The sequence below is a fragment of the Hetaerina americana genome, unplaced genomic scaffold (assembly GCF_022747635.1).
Source record: "Hetaerina americana unplaced genomic scaffold, ioHetAmer1.1.p SCAF_6, whole genome shotgun sequence".
In the NCBI taxonomy this organism is placed as follows: Eukaryota; Metazoa; Arthropoda; class Insecta; order Odonata; family Calopterygidae; genus Hetaerina; species Hetaerina americana.
Window position 1 is genome coordinate 72,021,575 of NW_027287205.1, and position 18,314 is coordinate 72,039,888.

An 18,314-nucleotide genomic window follows, 5' to 3' on the forward strand; every position below is an offset into this window, starting at 1 on the left:
TATAACAGTCCTGGGCTCAAAATTCAACCATCGGAACACACCCAGTTAAACGCTATTTCTGTGATTGTATGGTACCAAATGTATCTAAAAAATTGTTGGTGGCGCCGTGAAGGAGCAATAAAAACAGAAAATAGTATGGCTAAGAACGAAATGATTAACCGGATTAGGCTATCAAATCAGTCTTCGGTTTATAGATTACGGTTTGGATAAGGTATCAGATCTGATGTGATAAAACTGTTCCACAGTAGTGAAAATACGTTCGCAAATTTCCATTCTATAATTAGCACTGAAAAATTGCATACGTGTTTTCATCATATTAGCTTTGGATACATCCATTTCCGAGGGTATTTAGGTGACTCGACAAATTATAATAAAACCTGACGATATTCGGCTAATATTACATGTGTACGTAACTATAAGACGATTTTTTAAAATTGCATAATTCTTGCTGCCAGATTAATACGCTTTAAATGTTCTGAAAATTTAACCCGAGTCTAGAAATACATGCATCTGGAGACCCGAATATTTGGAGCAGGGATATCCTATTAAATAAGCAGAATAAGAGATTAATTGGCAGGGAAAAGTACTTATTTTAAAATAAGCGAATGATTATTGATTATCGTAAAAAAATTAAAAGGTTTGTCACTTAAAAAAGTTCCATCGCTTGCTTTATCACGTCAATACCACCACCTGATGAGGAAGCAAGATTATTAGTGATGTCTCTAGTTCTCGTTTTAAGTCGTTCGCAGTCCTTTTTAATATGCTTTTCAGTAAGTTTATGCACAGGGCATCGCTCACAGTATAGCTGTATGGTAAACTCTGTTGCTCAATGAAATCATTACCTATTAAGACCTTATGTGGTTGCGTAAAAAAAAATTTGCAAAATAAATCGAAACTGGGATGAAGTCAGCGTATTATGTACAAGTGATTCCTCTCTGTAAAAGAGGAATGAATTCGTGTATGCCCTCTGCATAGCTCAGCCAGCTTCGCCTCTTCTCGCCGGCACCTCGTGTTACTAGTCCAGTGGCTAAGTGCCCTACGCGTACTTCCCTCAACTTATTGCTCTCAATTTGGTCTCATTCCTCTTAGAACTCACGCCGCAATTCATGTCAGATTTTAGATGGTATGTAGGGTGGTTAGTTAAGGCTGATGTTGTTCAATTGCCAGGGTTAAAATTTTTCTGCTGTGATTTCTTCATTTCTTCGGACGCCAACCTGAAATGGGATCCAGGTTAACCCAGCGGTCTTTTTGGAGACTGTACTTCATACAAGCCTTTGAAAATATGTCGGTAAGGGGTAAACGTGGTAAAAGTAAAAAACGTTCTTCCACACACATTTGGTGTGCAAATAATCTAAGTAGATACAATATTATCAATATACAATATAATCAATAATTGTTTATAGAAGACTCAATCGACGTTTCAGGGATCTTTTGTTATGTTTTCGGATTTTGGCATTAGTTTTATTGATGATGCTACTTAAGGAAAACCTGAAGAGAATTTTGTCGCATTATGCATCTAATTTTGTTGCCCGAAAAGTTTCCCGTGAGAATTGATGTCTCCCTGAAGGACGTTTTGAAAGAATATTTTCCGTTCATTCCCATTATTCTTTAGAGGCGAAAGGATAGAGTAAAATACCATTATGCATGCATGCGCATGGACACCAAATAGATATATTACCGTTTCCGTCTCTTTGGATTAATAAGAAATTGCTGACAGCATTAGTACACGTTATCAGACAAACAATAGGTTGAATTGCCAAGTGTGGTATTAAGTATCAAAATAACATACGATCAGTAACAAGAAAAAATTAAGTGCATCAAAAAAATTAAGGAAAGTTCTAATACTTGATAGTATATTTGCCAATTTGGTAATCGTATGTATGATTTATCGTACTTAATACTGACAGTGCCAATCGTTGAGCGATATTTTCTTAATGGACGGAGTTCAGACGGAAAAATGTTTATAATGGAACCTCGATGAAATTAAGCGAACTGAAACGATAAGAGATATGAATTGCGTGATTAGATTACGTTTATTTTATTTCAAAGGAGGGAAGAATAGGAACCGAACTTCAGGGAAGAATGACATATCGCCAATGAAAATAACTTGCTGGAAATATTTAGTCGCGGCCTCATAATACACTATATGGGCAAATATGTTTGCCTATTACGAGAAATTTACTTTTCAAATCCGGATTATTTTGCGCTGGCCTCTGCCATATTGTTTGACCTTGGAAATGCCACCGAAGTATCCAAGTCAATAACTTAATTGATAATAGAGGAAGAAAATATCCAAACCTTAAGGCAGGAGTTTCTATAGATACGAACCCCAAGTTATGTATTTTAACTGATTCATTGAAATTAAGTATTTATATTCAAAGAATAGAAACAGACCTAGAACGATTTTTTATGGATTACCCGGTCCCTTTTTTTAGATCCATTTAGGCCATTGAATCTTGCATAAATAGGTTGAGTTGACCGATGAAATTTGACTTTTTTGCCGAGTGATCAGTTGTCAACAATGCTCACTTAGCCATAAAATGTGATAGAAATATAATAACTTCTGGTATGCATGCATAAATTTTAAATGAAGCTATGAAGCCTTTTTCATTTGTGCATGTTTGGGTACAATTTTAATTAGCTAAAGAATCACTTGCTCAATTTTCAATGTGTGGTTTTGCATCCGATATTGGAGATATAACTAGGATAATTAAAAACGCTCCATATCAAAGTTTTAACGAGCCTTTTCTCAACATCCTAACTCAATGTCCCTGTCATCAATTCCCTCCTCCTTATGAAAGCCCCTTTGCCTAGTGCAATTCTTCTCCTTACATCCCTACTACTTTGACCATTTTGGCCTAAAAGACTACCGAGATACGTACACTGTTCAACCTGCCCTAGTTTTTGCCCTCCTATTTTAATTCCTTGGCCCTTCTCTTTCTGGAAAATCGCATTACCTTTGCTTTATTTATTTTAATTCTCATCCCATATCTATCGCACTGAATTTCCAATTCACCCAGCAATGCTTGCAACCACTTTGCTGACTGACAAACTAGAACTTGGTCATCAGCAAACCCAATTGATTTTACGTATTCCACGCCGACTTTCACTACTACCTCAAGTTTTTACCATGCCTCTTTAATCATTTCCTCCACATATATGCGTTCAACAGCACCGGTGATGTTGGATACCCCTGCCTTACACCTCTTCCTAGCACTGCCCATCCGTACTCTCCATCCCCCACTCGCACCTGAGCAGTTTGAGGCATGTGCAGGTTACAGAATGAACTCCTGTCCCTCCAATTTATACCTATTTTTCGGAAAATACATACTCATTAGTTTTCCCAATTCATTGCATCAAGCGATTTTTCGAAATCAACGAAACAAGCAAATAGGTCCTGATTGTATTCTATATTCCGCTCGATTAGTGATCTCATTACTGCAATGGCATCGCGCGAGCCTCTCCCCGTCCGGAAACCAAACTGATCATCCCTTAAGCAATCATTTGCCCTACCCTCTATCCTTTTGTTGGCGATCCTGAGAACAGCTTCGGCCACGGATGAAATCAAACTTATTGTTCTGTAGTCCTCACATGATGGGGCCTGTCCAACTGGTATATTTTGGCCCCATTTATGCAGCTGCGTGATCATATGATGAATACGTAATAATTTCATAATTTTCATGTGGATCACTAATTTCATCTGTATTTTAATCCAGCGCGTTACATGATGTACGGATCTGCCGTTACATGTGATTTTCATTTAATAGGAATACTTTTATCCTAGTCGATTTTATTATTACCCCCAATTAATCGTTGTTTACCCCCTCCATCTACTGCCCAACCATGCTTTTAAATCACCATGCACTAAATTATATTTAATTTTGCCTATCTACGATACACGTGAAAACGTTTTTCATCATCACATTAAAATTTGCATGCTATTCGTTAGGTATGTTGGCGCAGTCATAGGGTGTTTCGAAAACAGAATAGTGGTTGAACCGGCAAAGGTATCATTAAATATATTCTAATGGCATAAAAAATGAACAATTAAAATGTTCTTTTAATAATAATTGAAAAAATCAGTTATTGCTACGAAAATCCTTCCATCTCAACATTAAAATAAATCATTAAAATAAAGTTGTAATTTATTTACATTTCAATAATAACACGGGAAATATTTGGCCATCCTGCCCTTTGCCATGCTCTACTGTTTACAGTACCAGTAATGTATGAATTGTAAAATAAACCGGTAGCATTTATTTGCCTTACTCCAAAAATGGTTAATATTAATCACTAAAATTCAGATATCCATATTGTTTAAACATTTTATGAAAAATAAAATGTTTTTGCACCTGAATATTCATTCCATTTAAGTAATGAACAATAAATACACCCAGCCTCTTCTTTTTTTTGCGAGCACCTGTTTACGATAATGAAAACGTCCTTGCATGGGTACGCGTGCGATGGGCTATTTGAGGATGCTCTTCATTCCCCGGAAACCTGTGTTCGTCCCCCACTAGAACTAAAGCAAGAGAAGTACAAACAAAAGCGGCTGAAGTAATCCGAGAGGGACGGACCAATTGGGAGCAATTAAAGCGTTTCTCGCCCCGGGGCGAGGAAAAGGGGAAAGTGGGAATGAAGATTACATGCACACGGATGCGCTCCTCAGAGAGCGAAGGTTTCCCGCTTTACCCTCGGAACAACGAGCGTGGGGTACTCACTCCATGAGAAGCCGGGGGTCAGTCAGGGCATGGGGCCATCGCCCGTCCCCTTTCCTCCCGTCTGCCCTGCTTCTCTCAAGGCCCGCATGTCTCTCTCCTCCTCAGACCTTTTTTTATATACTCCTCCTCCTCCTGCCCATCTCTTATATTAATTCCTTCAAGGGAAGGGGACACTGGAAGGCTTAGGGGGAGGTGAAGAGGGGCAATGGTGGTGGGTGGGACATGAAGCTCTCGGGCCTTGGGTTTGAGAGGAAACAAGGGATCGAGGGGGGGGGGTGGAGAGGAGAAGGAAAAACACCGTCTGGTATGTTCATGCGGTGGTGTCAGCTCGGACCTTCATTTGTACCACCCGCACCAATATCCCAACCCTTAGTGGCGATGGAAATTTCGGTGGTATTTAGATGTGTTGTTGGACGCCCAGAGGAGGGAGTCAATTTGGCTGTCCAACTTGAGGCATCTTGGGGCGGGAGGACGGATTTGAATTGATGGGCCGGCTTCGGTAAGGCAAGGAGCATTGTCTTTTTTTTCTGGAGCACTCGCTATCAGGGGCAAGCCTCAAGTGTAATAGGTTTGAATTATTTAATGCTCCCTTTTTGCTCCATTGCCTCCACTGGTTTGCCAGACGCTATTCTCGAGATGAAATGCACAAAGTAATCAACCAATGGTCCATGTTAGACCCGCTCAAGTAGGACGAAAATTTTGTGACGCCAACATTCCGACTGCCCCAACGGAAAAGGCAGTGACTCAATACGCGTCCCCTTTTGCGGCCTAAGGTCCTCCGCCTCTTTTGCCGTTATGAGTCTCTTTTTCTCCGGAGGACTGCGAAAATGTATCATTAAATCAATAAGGACCTGCATAATGTAGAGGTAATCTCACTTCCTCACCAAGCTCCTTGGTTCTCTAAAACGTGTGGCGAATATTACGATTTCGATTTTCTACGTCTTTTATCTTCAACCCACGTGCAGCACTTTACAGAACGTGAGTTTAAGACAAAATATTCCTATGTTTGTGACATTTATTTAGTGCCAAGAAATGTGTTTATCTTTAATTAAATCTTGTTATCGAAACCGTCAATTAAAATCTCTTTCCAACCGAAGCCTCCAAAATTTGCACAAAATCTTGAATTTTCATTGCTTGTCATCGAGTGCTACATAACAGTAATTCGTACACCACCCTCCGCTACATAATGTGGGTTTAGCCGTAAAATACAACAGGAAAATAATATTGTAGTGCGCATTTTTTGGTGGTGTGGAAGGCTAGGTCATGTCTTTCTCTTTATTAGGAATTTGTAGTCATTTCATGTTGAATAAATTATGCTGAAAAACATATATTTTTGTTCTGTATCATTAGTATGGTTTACACCTTCTATGCTTGTTCCGGATCAAAGTTCATTCTATTTCTATTTCCCTTCGTCCCTTTGGTTTATGTGAGATAGCTAACTTTGATAATCTTCCTTGGTGCATTCGTTCAACTTTTTCTTTCCAGTTGAGTTTATTCTTACGTATTTCATTTTTCAGCTATCGAGAAGGTGTCTAGATTCTATCTTTTGGACTGATTTGTCTAATTGCCTAATATGGGTTCAATCTTTCACGGATCGGATTAATCCCATTTCCGCCAGTCGACTTTTTGTACGATATTTTTGTTAGGTTGTAAGAATCACATTCCCTCACGTCTGAGGGCGGGTACTTCGATTATTCTGCAGGATTTAAATTGTTTCTTTTCTCGTGTTGTTTGAAGAGGTCGTGTAATGGCGCTCGCACATACAACTTAAGTTTATCCTCTCTTTTGTCGTTTTGATTGTAATTATGTGATTTATCCTACCCTAGCAATTTCAAGTTTTGGGCTTACAGAAAATTTGATCCTTCAATACTATACACGAATTAGATCGTATTGGGTTTTTTTCCCCTAAACGAAGGACTTTTATGTTTTTTATAGAAATAGTATTCCTTGACTGCGAGTTGAAGTTACACATATTTCTCTAGAGATCATGTTCGGTTTCCTTCTATCAAATCATCGGATCAAAGTTTCAAGCCCTCGCCACGATTCTTTTGGCATCGGGAGTAGCTCGTGAGTCAGCGTACAGAGTAGGTGCCTGGAGTGTCGCTCTGCGTCATCTTCCACTACCCAATTGGGATGGCGAAATGTTCATTGTGCCCATTATCATAAGGACTTATTGTCCGTTCCATGGCAATTCTCGATCCGTTTCTACATCATTTTGAGGATGGCGAATTGCTCAAAATTGATAAAAATTTGCACATTAACATTCGTATTTTGCAGGCACTAGTAGGCAGTAATTTTGTTCGCTGTTAAAATAGAACAGAATATTTTGTTAATAATTTTGTTCCTAAGTAAAGACTTAGGGTGGGGACTTCACACAGATTGTGGTAGGCAAGGCCTTTAAATCGCTCCACTGGGTCATGCGGAGCCTCAAAGGAAGCACTAAATCAACTAAAGAATTGGCCTACAAAACAATTGTAAGGCCTATTGTCGAATATGCGACCACAGTATGGGATCCCTTTGAAATAGGGCATGTGAAAAAATTAGAAGCAGTGCAAAGGAAGGCTGCCAGGTACGTTTTAGGGCGACATAGGCAGACCGACAGTGTAAGTGACATGCTAGGCTCACTAGGATGGGGGTCACTAAAGAACAGACGGAAGCTGAATAGACTGTGTGCCATTTTTAAAATATTGAAAGCTGACGGAGGCTGGAAAGAACTGAACGAGAGTGTAAATAAGCCATGTTATCTCGGCAGGAATGATCACCCGCTTAAAATCAAATACATGCCCCAAAGGACAAACACCGCCAAGTTTTCGTTCCTAAATATGGGAATCAAAGAGTGGAACCAGCTGCCTGATGAACTCTTTAAGCCCTTACCCAAAAGCATTAAATCATTTAGGCGTGAATGCAAAAGGTATACATGATGGGATTGTTAAATGACACTATTTAATGGCGACTATTTAATGACACTGTGATATGTTTTAAGAATGACTACTGTTTGTTATATCATGTCATTGCCACCCGGCTTATCGCCTAACAGCAATGTATCCCAAATAAATAAATAAATAAATAAATAAATAGCCAGAAAATTGCTTTGTCAAATTTGAATTTATATGGGACATATTTATTCTGGCACATGGCAAAAATTCGCGTTTAAATACGGTGCAAAAAAATCAAATTTATCTGCGGGAAACCCAGGTATTTTTCAAGAAAGAAGAAAATAACTTTAACTGTAAAAATGACTACTGAAACGAAAACATTGTCTTATAAGCAAATAGATATTTCGTTCTTCCTATTGAGAGAATTATATATCCTGATCATTTCATAACATGTGGATTTAAAAATGTAACTAATTAGACGAACATATCGACATTAATATGTAGCGATTGACCTGTCGTTTCTCGACTATGGTATTGCATGGGTGATATTCACACATTTTAAGGTTCTGGAGTCCAGAAAATTTCCTCAGTCTGGCAGGAATTAGAAGAAAGGATTAAGTATTTCTTCATGCTATATAAATTATTTCCAGTGACTGACACGCGCAGATGAAGGACTTGGATAAACGCCGGCGGCCTGTTGTAAAACGCTAATGAAGCGGCTAGTATCAGACAGTGAATGCGTGCAATGTAATGCGAAGGACGCTCTTCGAAGGAGTTCCAACGGAAACCCCGTAATGAATAATTAATGATTCCCTGGCTATTTGAAGCCTCTCGATCGGAGTTGGCTCTGTGATGTTAGTTACATCTCAATCAGAAAAAAGTAATTTGTTCTCGTTTATATGTTGAAACTTGAAGCAGCTTTAAACAACTCAGGCAGATTAGCATTACAGGTTTGCGAAAACCCTTAAATAATCGGTTAGAGTCATTTCGTCGCAATGCTCTTTCCTCATTTTATTTGTTATAATTCTCTGAATCATCCTGGAAACTATGATTGCATACCAAAATTCCTTCATGTTCACATTTACCAATGGCGTTGTAAATAAGATAAATCTAATATCTCATTGCGTCACTTTTAGTTGGTATTCTTTTCATTGTTCCAATCATGATCAACTTATCTTCATGCTGCGTGCTATACTTCAGCATCATTCAGTATTTCAATCCTATTATTAATTGACTACAGCACTTCACTCTTCCCTGTCTAATGCTAACTCCCTCGTAAGCTCCAACAGCTCTTACGTCGAATGCCCTTCTTCTATTACCCTCTGTATTTCTCCCTTGATCTTCCGCATGCCTCCGTCCCTTCCATTATGGTCCCAACAAATTCATTATGCCATAGGTTCAATAGCATAATGAATTTGTCCATGAGGTTCTTCTTTTTCTTTTCCTCTTCTAATCTTCTGCTTATTCTTCATTTCTTATCCTGTCCTTCCATTTGATCTATAGCATTCGCTCCAGGACAAGATTTCGAAAGATTCTATTCTTCTTTGGTCTATTTTTTCAGTGGTCCTTGTCTCTGAACCATATTCCATGCCGTGCTCCGCACGAAAGCTTCATGTGACGCTTCCTCGTTTGTGAACCTATCTTCTTTAGGGATAGTAGTTGGCCCTTCGTGGTCGGCGCCTCCTTTTCTAGAGCTAATCGCCGCTCGGTATCCGTCAAGCTCCTTTCATCCCGTTAATCTATTTCCGATGTAAGGGAACGAATCTACTTGTTCTAATTTCTCTCCTCTTAACAGCTGCCTATACCTAAATTAATCATGATGTGCCCTAATCATGCGAATCGTATTAAAATGCACTGAGCAGTACCATTGTGGTGCAAATGACTTTCGTAGAAGCCGCGGAAGACACTCGAATTCCCCACTCATCTATTCCATTTATAATGTTAAAAAAGTTCTGTTAAGTAGTTGAATTGGTATCCAATGAAAAGTTTAACTCCTCCGGGAGATTCAAGATACTTGTACTATGGAATTCGATGAAAAAAATTCAATGATCCACAGGAATGAATTCGTGAGGAACCTATCTAATACGAACTTGAGAGCGCATGAAGGGTAGGAATGGCGCCTCTACTAGAAACTGGGATACCTATCCTTTTTTCATCTGTCAACATTTCGGATTTCTGATTTTCCGCAATTTTTTTTAATTACAGGGATGTATTTTTCCCTTTTATGGATTTCCAACCGGGAAAGTATTTAATACATTTTTATTAAATTATTTATGCAATAAGTTATTAAAGGAGATAATAATTGTCAAGTTTTTAAAATTGATTTTATTTCTATTCTTTCACAAGAAAGTATCAGCATTTTCTCTTTAAATTAGAATGGCGAAAAAAAATATTTTGTTGTTAGTATCGTTGAGAAATGTTATTCTTATTTTCATTCAAGAAAATTTTTAAAAAATATACTGCAATGAGCTATGTTAATTAATTACTGATAATGGAATTAATTTTGTTAGATGAAATGCATCTTTTACAAAAAATCACCGTTGGACAAAATCCAGTATTTCTACGACGTAGTCAATTAATGGATAGTGTGGCGGCTTAATCATTATTTTAAAAATAGTCTAAGGGTGCATGACGAAATACAATATGACGTGGTTAGCCAACAGAAAAATTTAAAAAATCTCGTCTAACTAGATCAATGACAAGTGATGATTATGGTAATGATATTTAAAGACTAAATTGTATATATCCAATGACTTATAATCGTTTAAATGTTTTTCAGGTGGAAATTCTTGCAAGGCGATTTGCCTAAATGGAGGGACTTGCAGCGGATCAAAGTGCGTCTGTCGTCATGGATATCAGGGAGAGTTCTGCGGTGAACGTGAGTGAACCAACATTTACGAGTGTTGTCTTTATATATTGAAATGTTTTCTGTGATGGATGTATGTACTTAGAGTGGAATTCATACTTCATATAGGTGAAATTCACTCCACTCTGTAGTAAACGTGCCTTATTCGAAACGCCAACCTTGTCCAAAGCATAAAAAAGAAACTTGATAAACTTCTGGAACAGCTCTCAGTTACGGTAGAAAAAGAAACTTTGCACTTCCACATTGAAATTTACACGACCTCGCACGAAAACTTCGCACGACCTCACAAGGCATCAGGTGCACCTGATGATGATGCGCAGCATCGAAGCCATGATCGTGTGAAGTATTAAATCTTAATGTGGAAGTGCAAAGTTTCTTTTTTTACCCTCATCATGAAAGAATTCCACAAAGTTAAGCCTGAAACTGTCATGTTTATCTCACTGTCAATTACTATCAGGTGATGTTGATTGCTCATCACATAAATTTTCCGATTTTTGAAATGCCGGAAGCAACAAGTTGCTTGACCGGAGCAACCAAAACGATTTATTTATTTAAGCTTCGTGAATCAGAAAAGCAAATTACCTTCGGTAAATTATTTTTTAGCGCATCTCCCGATCCGAATTTTGATTGCACTTATTTCAAAATTGTACAGATTTATATTTCCTAATGTATATTTCCTAATGTATAATTTAGAATAATTTATTTGCATTGCATCTTAATAATAATGAATTATTCTAGTTATATCTAATAAGATAATTAAAATTCCCTATAATTATTCTGAGTTTGTGTCCAATTATATTCTCGTATATGGGCGATTTAATTAATGGACCGTAATTTATTTAGTCGTACAGTTCTTGCAAATCCTTAAAGAAATACAAGATGTAAAAAGTAAATTGGGTTCATAAACTTGAATTTTGTGACCAATAAGCCATCTTTCAAAGTATACTGTAACGGTGAAGAATAACTCTTTGTTTCTATTCATCATAAATCGTCCCCATTTGTACTTCAGGAACAAGTATACTTTTTTGCTATTGGCCGCTGTCGTAACGTAAGCATTGAGTTGACGAAATTGGCCTTGCAAATATTTCTAAGACTTTCTTTTCGCTCCTTTGTATATTTTACAACATGATTCCACGCGTTTTGTAACTCTGCTGGGAATTAGCCATCTGCAGGGAGCCTTGTTTGAACGGTGGCCGCTGCATTGGCCCGGATAGGTGTGCCTGCGTCTATGGCTATACCGGTAGAAGATGTGATGCAGGTAAGTGCTTTAATTGAGACAGGACATTTGGATTGGGTAATAAAATAACGAGGCTCAATTACTGCTCACTATAAGAGTTCCGAAATGAAATCTAGTGCATTGCTTTCAGGTTTTGGTTGTACAGTATACAGAAATGGAATCTAACGGCTATCGCAACATTGCTTATACGTATGCATACAGTTGATGCTAAGAAGTAGTAGCATTAATAGTACAGCTGATTTTAGAGCACGTTTTTGGTATTGTTTTTTTATAAATTAGCCATAAACATGGAAATAATTGTGTAAAAAATGTCGTCAATAGTGGGATTAGTGCCTTTGAGCTGTATAGTGTGGAACCTTCATCAGAGTTAAAGAGACTTTAATGCGGTCAAGAAATCGGTTATTTTGAATCATTAAGAGTCATGTAATGAACGCATTCTGCAAATATGGAGATGTTCGGTGTATTTTCAAAGCATAATAAACATATTTATTCAAAGTTTTTTTTAGTATACATGTTCCATGTTGAATTGATGAACGCTAACAATGTCGACCGTGCCTGCTTGGTGGGCAATATCCTCGCAGCTAACAGACTCTGACTCGACTCACACTAGTTCGATTTCTACGTCATGCATCTATGTTGTGTTTCAATTTTTCTGTTGTAATAATATTTTCTCATGGTAAGAAATATCCTCACCGGCCCGTGCACCCGAAATCCAAGTACCTAATACAACGTTAACTTGTATAAATATAGTGATGCTTGTTTCGTATAACAGCTTCGCATATTTTAATTCATTAAAGTCATTGATGACGGGATGATATATTTCGTATGCCTTACTTAATTAAGCCTTATTCTCGAGTGTGTTTTTTATAAAAAATCAAACCATACTGCTGTGATCGTAAAGCACCGAAATATTTCCTTTTCTCAAGACGGCTTATGCGACCCTTGGAAAGTATTCTCTCTGTGCTACAAAAAAAAGAAAGGTCACGTTCTTAAAAATTCCCGCTGTCATCCGGAAGCCCTTTATTTGTGTCGTCCATTGAATAAGAAATTCCATGCAACATTACGAAATCTAAATCGCATAAATTGGGATGAAAATATAAATTTTACTCTAGGTATTTCAAGCTACCACCAGTCGCCAAGTGTGTATTTCACTCATTCTAAAATAAATGTCTATAATTTTTCATTCGCGAAGTCAGCTCGCCTTAAAGTATTGCGGTCAGTTATCCAGGGCGAGCAGAATAAAAAGCGGACGCATCAAAGTGAATGCGTCTGTACAGAAAAGGCACGTTAGAAAAAAGTTCTTCCGAGGAAGTCATCCCGCGGATGATTTTTTGCGTCCAGGCAAGAGGATTAGCATGCTCAGCCACCGCGGGGCCTTTTTTTTCTCTCGACTCGTTAAGTGACCCATTCATTTCAGCAGGCGCGGGGATCTTTTTTTCTGCATCTCGGATCCCTTCTCGGAATTTAAGCAAATTTTTACTCCGAGTCGTCTTCATTCATCGTCTTATCTCTCTCTTTTTTCCTTCGTCCCCAAAAACCCTTCCTCACACTCCTCCTCGACCCCCAAACCTTTTTTTCCGCCGCCCCCAACCAACGGACACGCCAGACTACAGGACGGGGCCGTGTTTCACTCGCGTGCGGAATGACATGTGCCAGGGCCAGCTGCCGGGTGTTGTCTGCACCAAGCAGCTTTGTTGCGCAACCGTCGGAAGGGCTTGGGGCCACCCCTGTGAGCAGTGTCCGACGCGGCTGGAGTGCGATGAAGGATTCCTGAAGAACATACACAGTGGACAGTGTCTCGGTCAGTGGAGCCAAAAGCTTGTGGATAAAAATCTTTTAATTTTTCATATTAAATAATTATTTTTAATTTTTATAATTTTTTATACTGACTTTCTCAATGTTGAATGCGGTGGTTTCATTGAAAAAATGTCATGGTTTGTTTTTAACTCATAAGAAATCAATCGATAGATCTCATTTAGTAATCCATATTTAAACTTCAATCTAATATTGAAAATATTTGCTCCTGTTAATTATCAGCTTAGCATATCAGACGAAATATTGACTTTGAAATGGATTCATTAGGGAATCGTAGCTTCTTATAAGAAAAAAGAGATAAATATTAATATTTTATGTTATTTGGAAAAGGTTACTAGATGTGTTACTTTTCCTATTATAATATTGATAATATTTGACGTAACTTAAAACTCTCTATCTATTTACTTTGTTGACCGAGCGATTTTACTGAACATTAATCAAACTAATCCACAAAAGTCGGTTAGAGGCTGCATTTAAAATAGCTTTTAGTGTAATATAATTCCTTCACAGTTGATCTTGAGAAATTTTTAGAGATATTGTAAAACCTAAATGTATTAGTAAAATAGCTTTTAAAGTTTTAACAGTGAATTGCTGAAATGGAACATTATAAACCATAAGGAATCTTTGTAAACAATTATCTGCATTAAATTTTAAGAGTAATAATTGAAATCTGATGTGTTTTACATTATTTTGGTAGATATCGATGAATGTGAAGCCATTCCTAGTCTTTGTAATGGTGGGACTTGTGTTAACACTGTGGGGTCGTTCCGTTGTGAGTGCCCTGAGGGGCAGACTCGAAATCCTGACAACAATCAATGTGAGGACAAAAACGAATGCAAAGAAGGGGGCAAGAGCATATGTGAAAATGGACAATGCATCAATACAGACGGATCTTACTACTGCGTGTGTCACACAGGATTCATTCCAAATGCTGACAGGAAAAGTTGTATTGGTAAGTAGTTGTTGGTCTGAATTTCAAATTATTTTATGAATAAACTTGTCTGGGTCTGTCTTTTTTTTTGAGATTGGATATTCTTACTTAATTAATGGGAATTCCCTAAAAATTAAGCACTTGTTTTTATTCCAACAGAGGGACACATTTGGCATGGCCATATTTTGTGCTAATTTGAGTAGAACTTCATTATTAAGGGAGGAAAACATTAATATGTTGGCAGGGAAGTATACTAACCAGGATATGTGTAAAAAAAGACAACAGTTAATAATGTAGTTGTTTTTATTGTGCAATCTTTTTGTGTGTGCATCATTGGACACTTGTTAAAAATTTGGCATACCTGTAAGAGTCATATATAAATGTCATACCTCACTAAATACATGATCCAATATTTTCAAAAACCAATCTATGATTGTATTTAAGAGAAATCCAGGATTACTCAAGTGTAAGAAATATACCTTCTGATGAAATTTAAAGAGAAACATGCTGTCTTCTCAACCCCTTTCCATGTACTATTTCCTCTACCTTTTTCAGATACCCGCCAGGGTAATTGCTACACATACTTGGGAAGAGGTGGACAGTGTAGACAGCGTTTACCTATGCGTCTTACCAAGAAAGATTGCTGTTGTGGAATGAACATGGGTAAAGGTTGGGGAGATAATTGTGATGTTTGCCCAGCTCCAGGGGAAGGTAAGACATGGCAGAATTTGATGCCTATTAAATACTTAATTCTTTAATTTCCTTCAGTAAATTCATTTCTTGAACTTATATATTTTTCATTTATTCTAGACTGACCACTTTCATGGATTTCATGTTATCACTGATTTAGCATACTTTTGTAATTTTGTTTTTTGTGTCACATTCTGTTCAGAATGTTAATTCAGAATATTCATTTTTTGCACCACTTTGTTATTGCCTGTACATAATATAAAAGAAAACAATAAACACAGTAATCAACCTGAAGGTTGATTTGGTAGGTGATGGTAGAGTTCACCCAGTACTCAGCCCAATGGCTAATAAGTTAAAATTTTCATCCCCTCAGATTGGAAATAATGCATTAGCTTTCGAATTGAGATGCCAATTGTAATGTTTTTAAAAAATGGGTAAAATATTTTAAATCCATAATTCATCATTTTTGTAAGTGGCATCATTCACATATTTTTTTAAATTTTCATTTCATTCATTCATTTCATTCAAAAGAATGATCATAAATAATACATGATTAAATGTAATGCAAAAAATTAGAAGCATTTTTATGGGAATTGATATGAATAATGCAATAAAATGAAACAAGTAAGCCATAGCTTTGCTTCTGCTCTAATTAACTAGTAAAAATACACAGAGAATGGTGGTGAAATAAGTACCTCGTACATGGTATCTGGTTTGACATTGAACCAAATCTGATACATTTCCAATTAGCCTTTCTGTTTCTTCTTTTTCAGAGTTGGAAAAACATGTCTCATCCTTTCTTTTATTCATTATTCTCCCTGTTTCTATCAAGAGCTTTTAAGAAAAAAAGGCATATTAAGTCTAAAGAGCGTCTTATTATAAATAATACCTAAGTGATTCATTCAAGTAAAATTTTCTTAATTAATACTTCATACAGATATATCTAAATAAGCCAACCAAAATCTCAATTTAGGTCATGGACAAAGTAGAATATTGAGAACTTGTCATGCTGGACTTACTACTACTAACAATTATCTATATGATTTTGTATAATTTTCGACATGATACATCCTGATAAATGTTGGCTAAATGATCAATAAACATAATTATTATTTGTAATTATTGAAGGTTTATGAAATTGGTATTTTGAAATCATAATTCTAATTATGACAATGATCTTTCTTGTTGAAGAGGCTTACATCAAACTTTGCGTGGAACCTGGAAACATCACCCAAGTGAATGAATGTGCTCTTCGACCAACAATATGTGGCAAAGGCCGCTGCATTGACATCCCTGAAGGCTACACATGTGAATGCCATCCAGGCTATGAAAAGGCGGACGGTGAAGTTTGTGAAGGCGAGTAAATTAATTAATTAATGCTAAGTTATAATAATAATAATGACTTTATTTCACTTAATTGATCTGCAGATAGAAGAATTCAGATAGTACTTTAATGGTAAAACAATTGTATAATATAACAGAAAAATAAATGTAGGAAAGTTACATAGGAAAATAAGAAACAAAAAAGTTCCATCTAAAATAAGTATTTACAATCTCACCATGCTCTCATTTTGTGGGGTGACCGGGGTGGACCAGTGGTAGCCTGTTCAACTCTCATACCGCGAGTCGCAGGTTCGAGACATGCAGAGAACATTTTTCTGGCTATTTTGTCGGAAAATATTTACCATTATTTGCTGTTGACAACTTTACACACAACACAAAATGACCCCACTGCTGCTTCCTCTCAGTAGTTCGGTTCAAAGGAAATGAGTCTGGCATCAACAGCTACAGCTTTGGGTGAGAGTGAAGCTCACAGAAATGGCCAAAGTACTGTGATGTGGAAGGCAACAGGAAACCACCACATTAGTCTCCTGAGGAGATGGACTCCACCCCTGCACTCCCTGCACTCCACCTATTTAGGACATGACAGCATCCTCCCCAGTAAAATATGCCTGAGGTAAAATAGTCCCCGAATCGGATCTCTAGCTGAGGACTACTGGGAAGGGTACATCAGTCAGGAAAGACAGATGTAGGATGGGGACATGGAATGTGAGATCCTTAGGGGTTAGCGGAAAGCTGGAGTACGCCAAGATAGAAATGGAGAGGCTGGGTATAGACATCCTGAGAGTTAGCGAGATCAAGTGGATGAGTGCAGAAGACTACTGGAGTGACAGATATCAAGTTATATACTTGGGAGACGACCGGAGGATCGCAGGTGTTGGCATCATACTGAAAAAAGAATGGAGCATAAGAGTGAAAGCAATATTGCCGTACAATGAGAGAATTCTGATGGTGTAGCTGGAAGGAGAGCCCAGGGACGCCGCGATCGTATAAGTATAAATACCAACGTCTAGCCATACAGAAGAAGAAATAGAAGAAGTGCATGAACAAATGGAAGTAGTCCTTGGACAGGTGGCAGGGAAAGAAAATTTCATCATAATGGGAGATGGAATGGAGTCATAGGAGAAAGAAAAGAAGGACAAAGCATGGGAAATTTCGGGCTGGGAAAATGGAACATCAAAGGAGAAGGACTAGTTGAGTTCTGCAATCAGAAGAATATGGTATTAGCTAACTCCCTCTTTGAATAACATTGATGAAGGAGGTATGCATGGAAGATTCTAGTTGATATCGCAAGGTACCACGTAGACTACGTACTAGTAAGAAGGAGATACAAGAACCAGGTGAAGCAGTGCAAGAGCTACCCCAGTGAAGACATGAATAGTGATATCAACCTGGTAATCATGGAGAGCCAACTTCACTACAAGAAAATTAAGAAGACAAAACAAGATCCAAGGTGGGACTCACAATTGCTGGTGGGAAAAGACACCAGAAAAAGATTCACCATGGCCATTGACAGCAAACTAGATGATGAAGGAGAATGGAGCACCAAAGAGAGATGGAATGAACTGAAAAGGGCAATCGCAGAAGTTGCAGAAGAGTAACTGGTGAAAAAGAGAGCTGACATGAAGAAACCATGGACCATGACGGAGATTAGGGAACTAATAGAAGAAAGAAGAAAACACAAGAATACCAGGAATTATGATGACAAAAGGCTCTGTGAGAAACTTAAGAATCAAGTCAACCGAGAATGCAAAAAGGCTAGGGAGAATTAGATATAAGGCTGCTGTGAGGAAATCAACAAAAATATGAAGAAGGGGAATGCCAGCACGGCGTACAA

The 18,314-nt window shown here is 37.7% G+C and overlaps 1 protein-coding gene across 1 annotated transcript in view; it reads left to right on the forward strand.

Annotated features, from left to right (window-relative positions):
- Positions 1-18,314, forward strand: part of LOC139695078 (fibrillin-2-like) — a 104,059-nt gene that overhangs the window by 21,886 nt on the left and 63,859 nt on the right. Inside the window, exons 2-7 of the mRNA XM_071593702.1 lie at positions 10,377-10,475; positions 11,626-11,721; positions 13,307-13,501; positions 14,213-14,467; positions 15,002-15,157; positions 16,328-16,492. Of these exons, the coding sequence (XP_071449803.1) occupies positions 10,377-10,475; positions 11,626-11,721; positions 13,307-13,501; positions 14,213-14,467; positions 15,002-15,157; positions 16,328-16,492 (966 nt within the window). The remainder of the gene's footprint in view (positions 1-10,376; positions 10,476-11,625; positions 11,722-13,306; positions 13,502-14,212; positions 14,468-15,001; positions 15,158-16,327; positions 16,493-18,314) is intronic.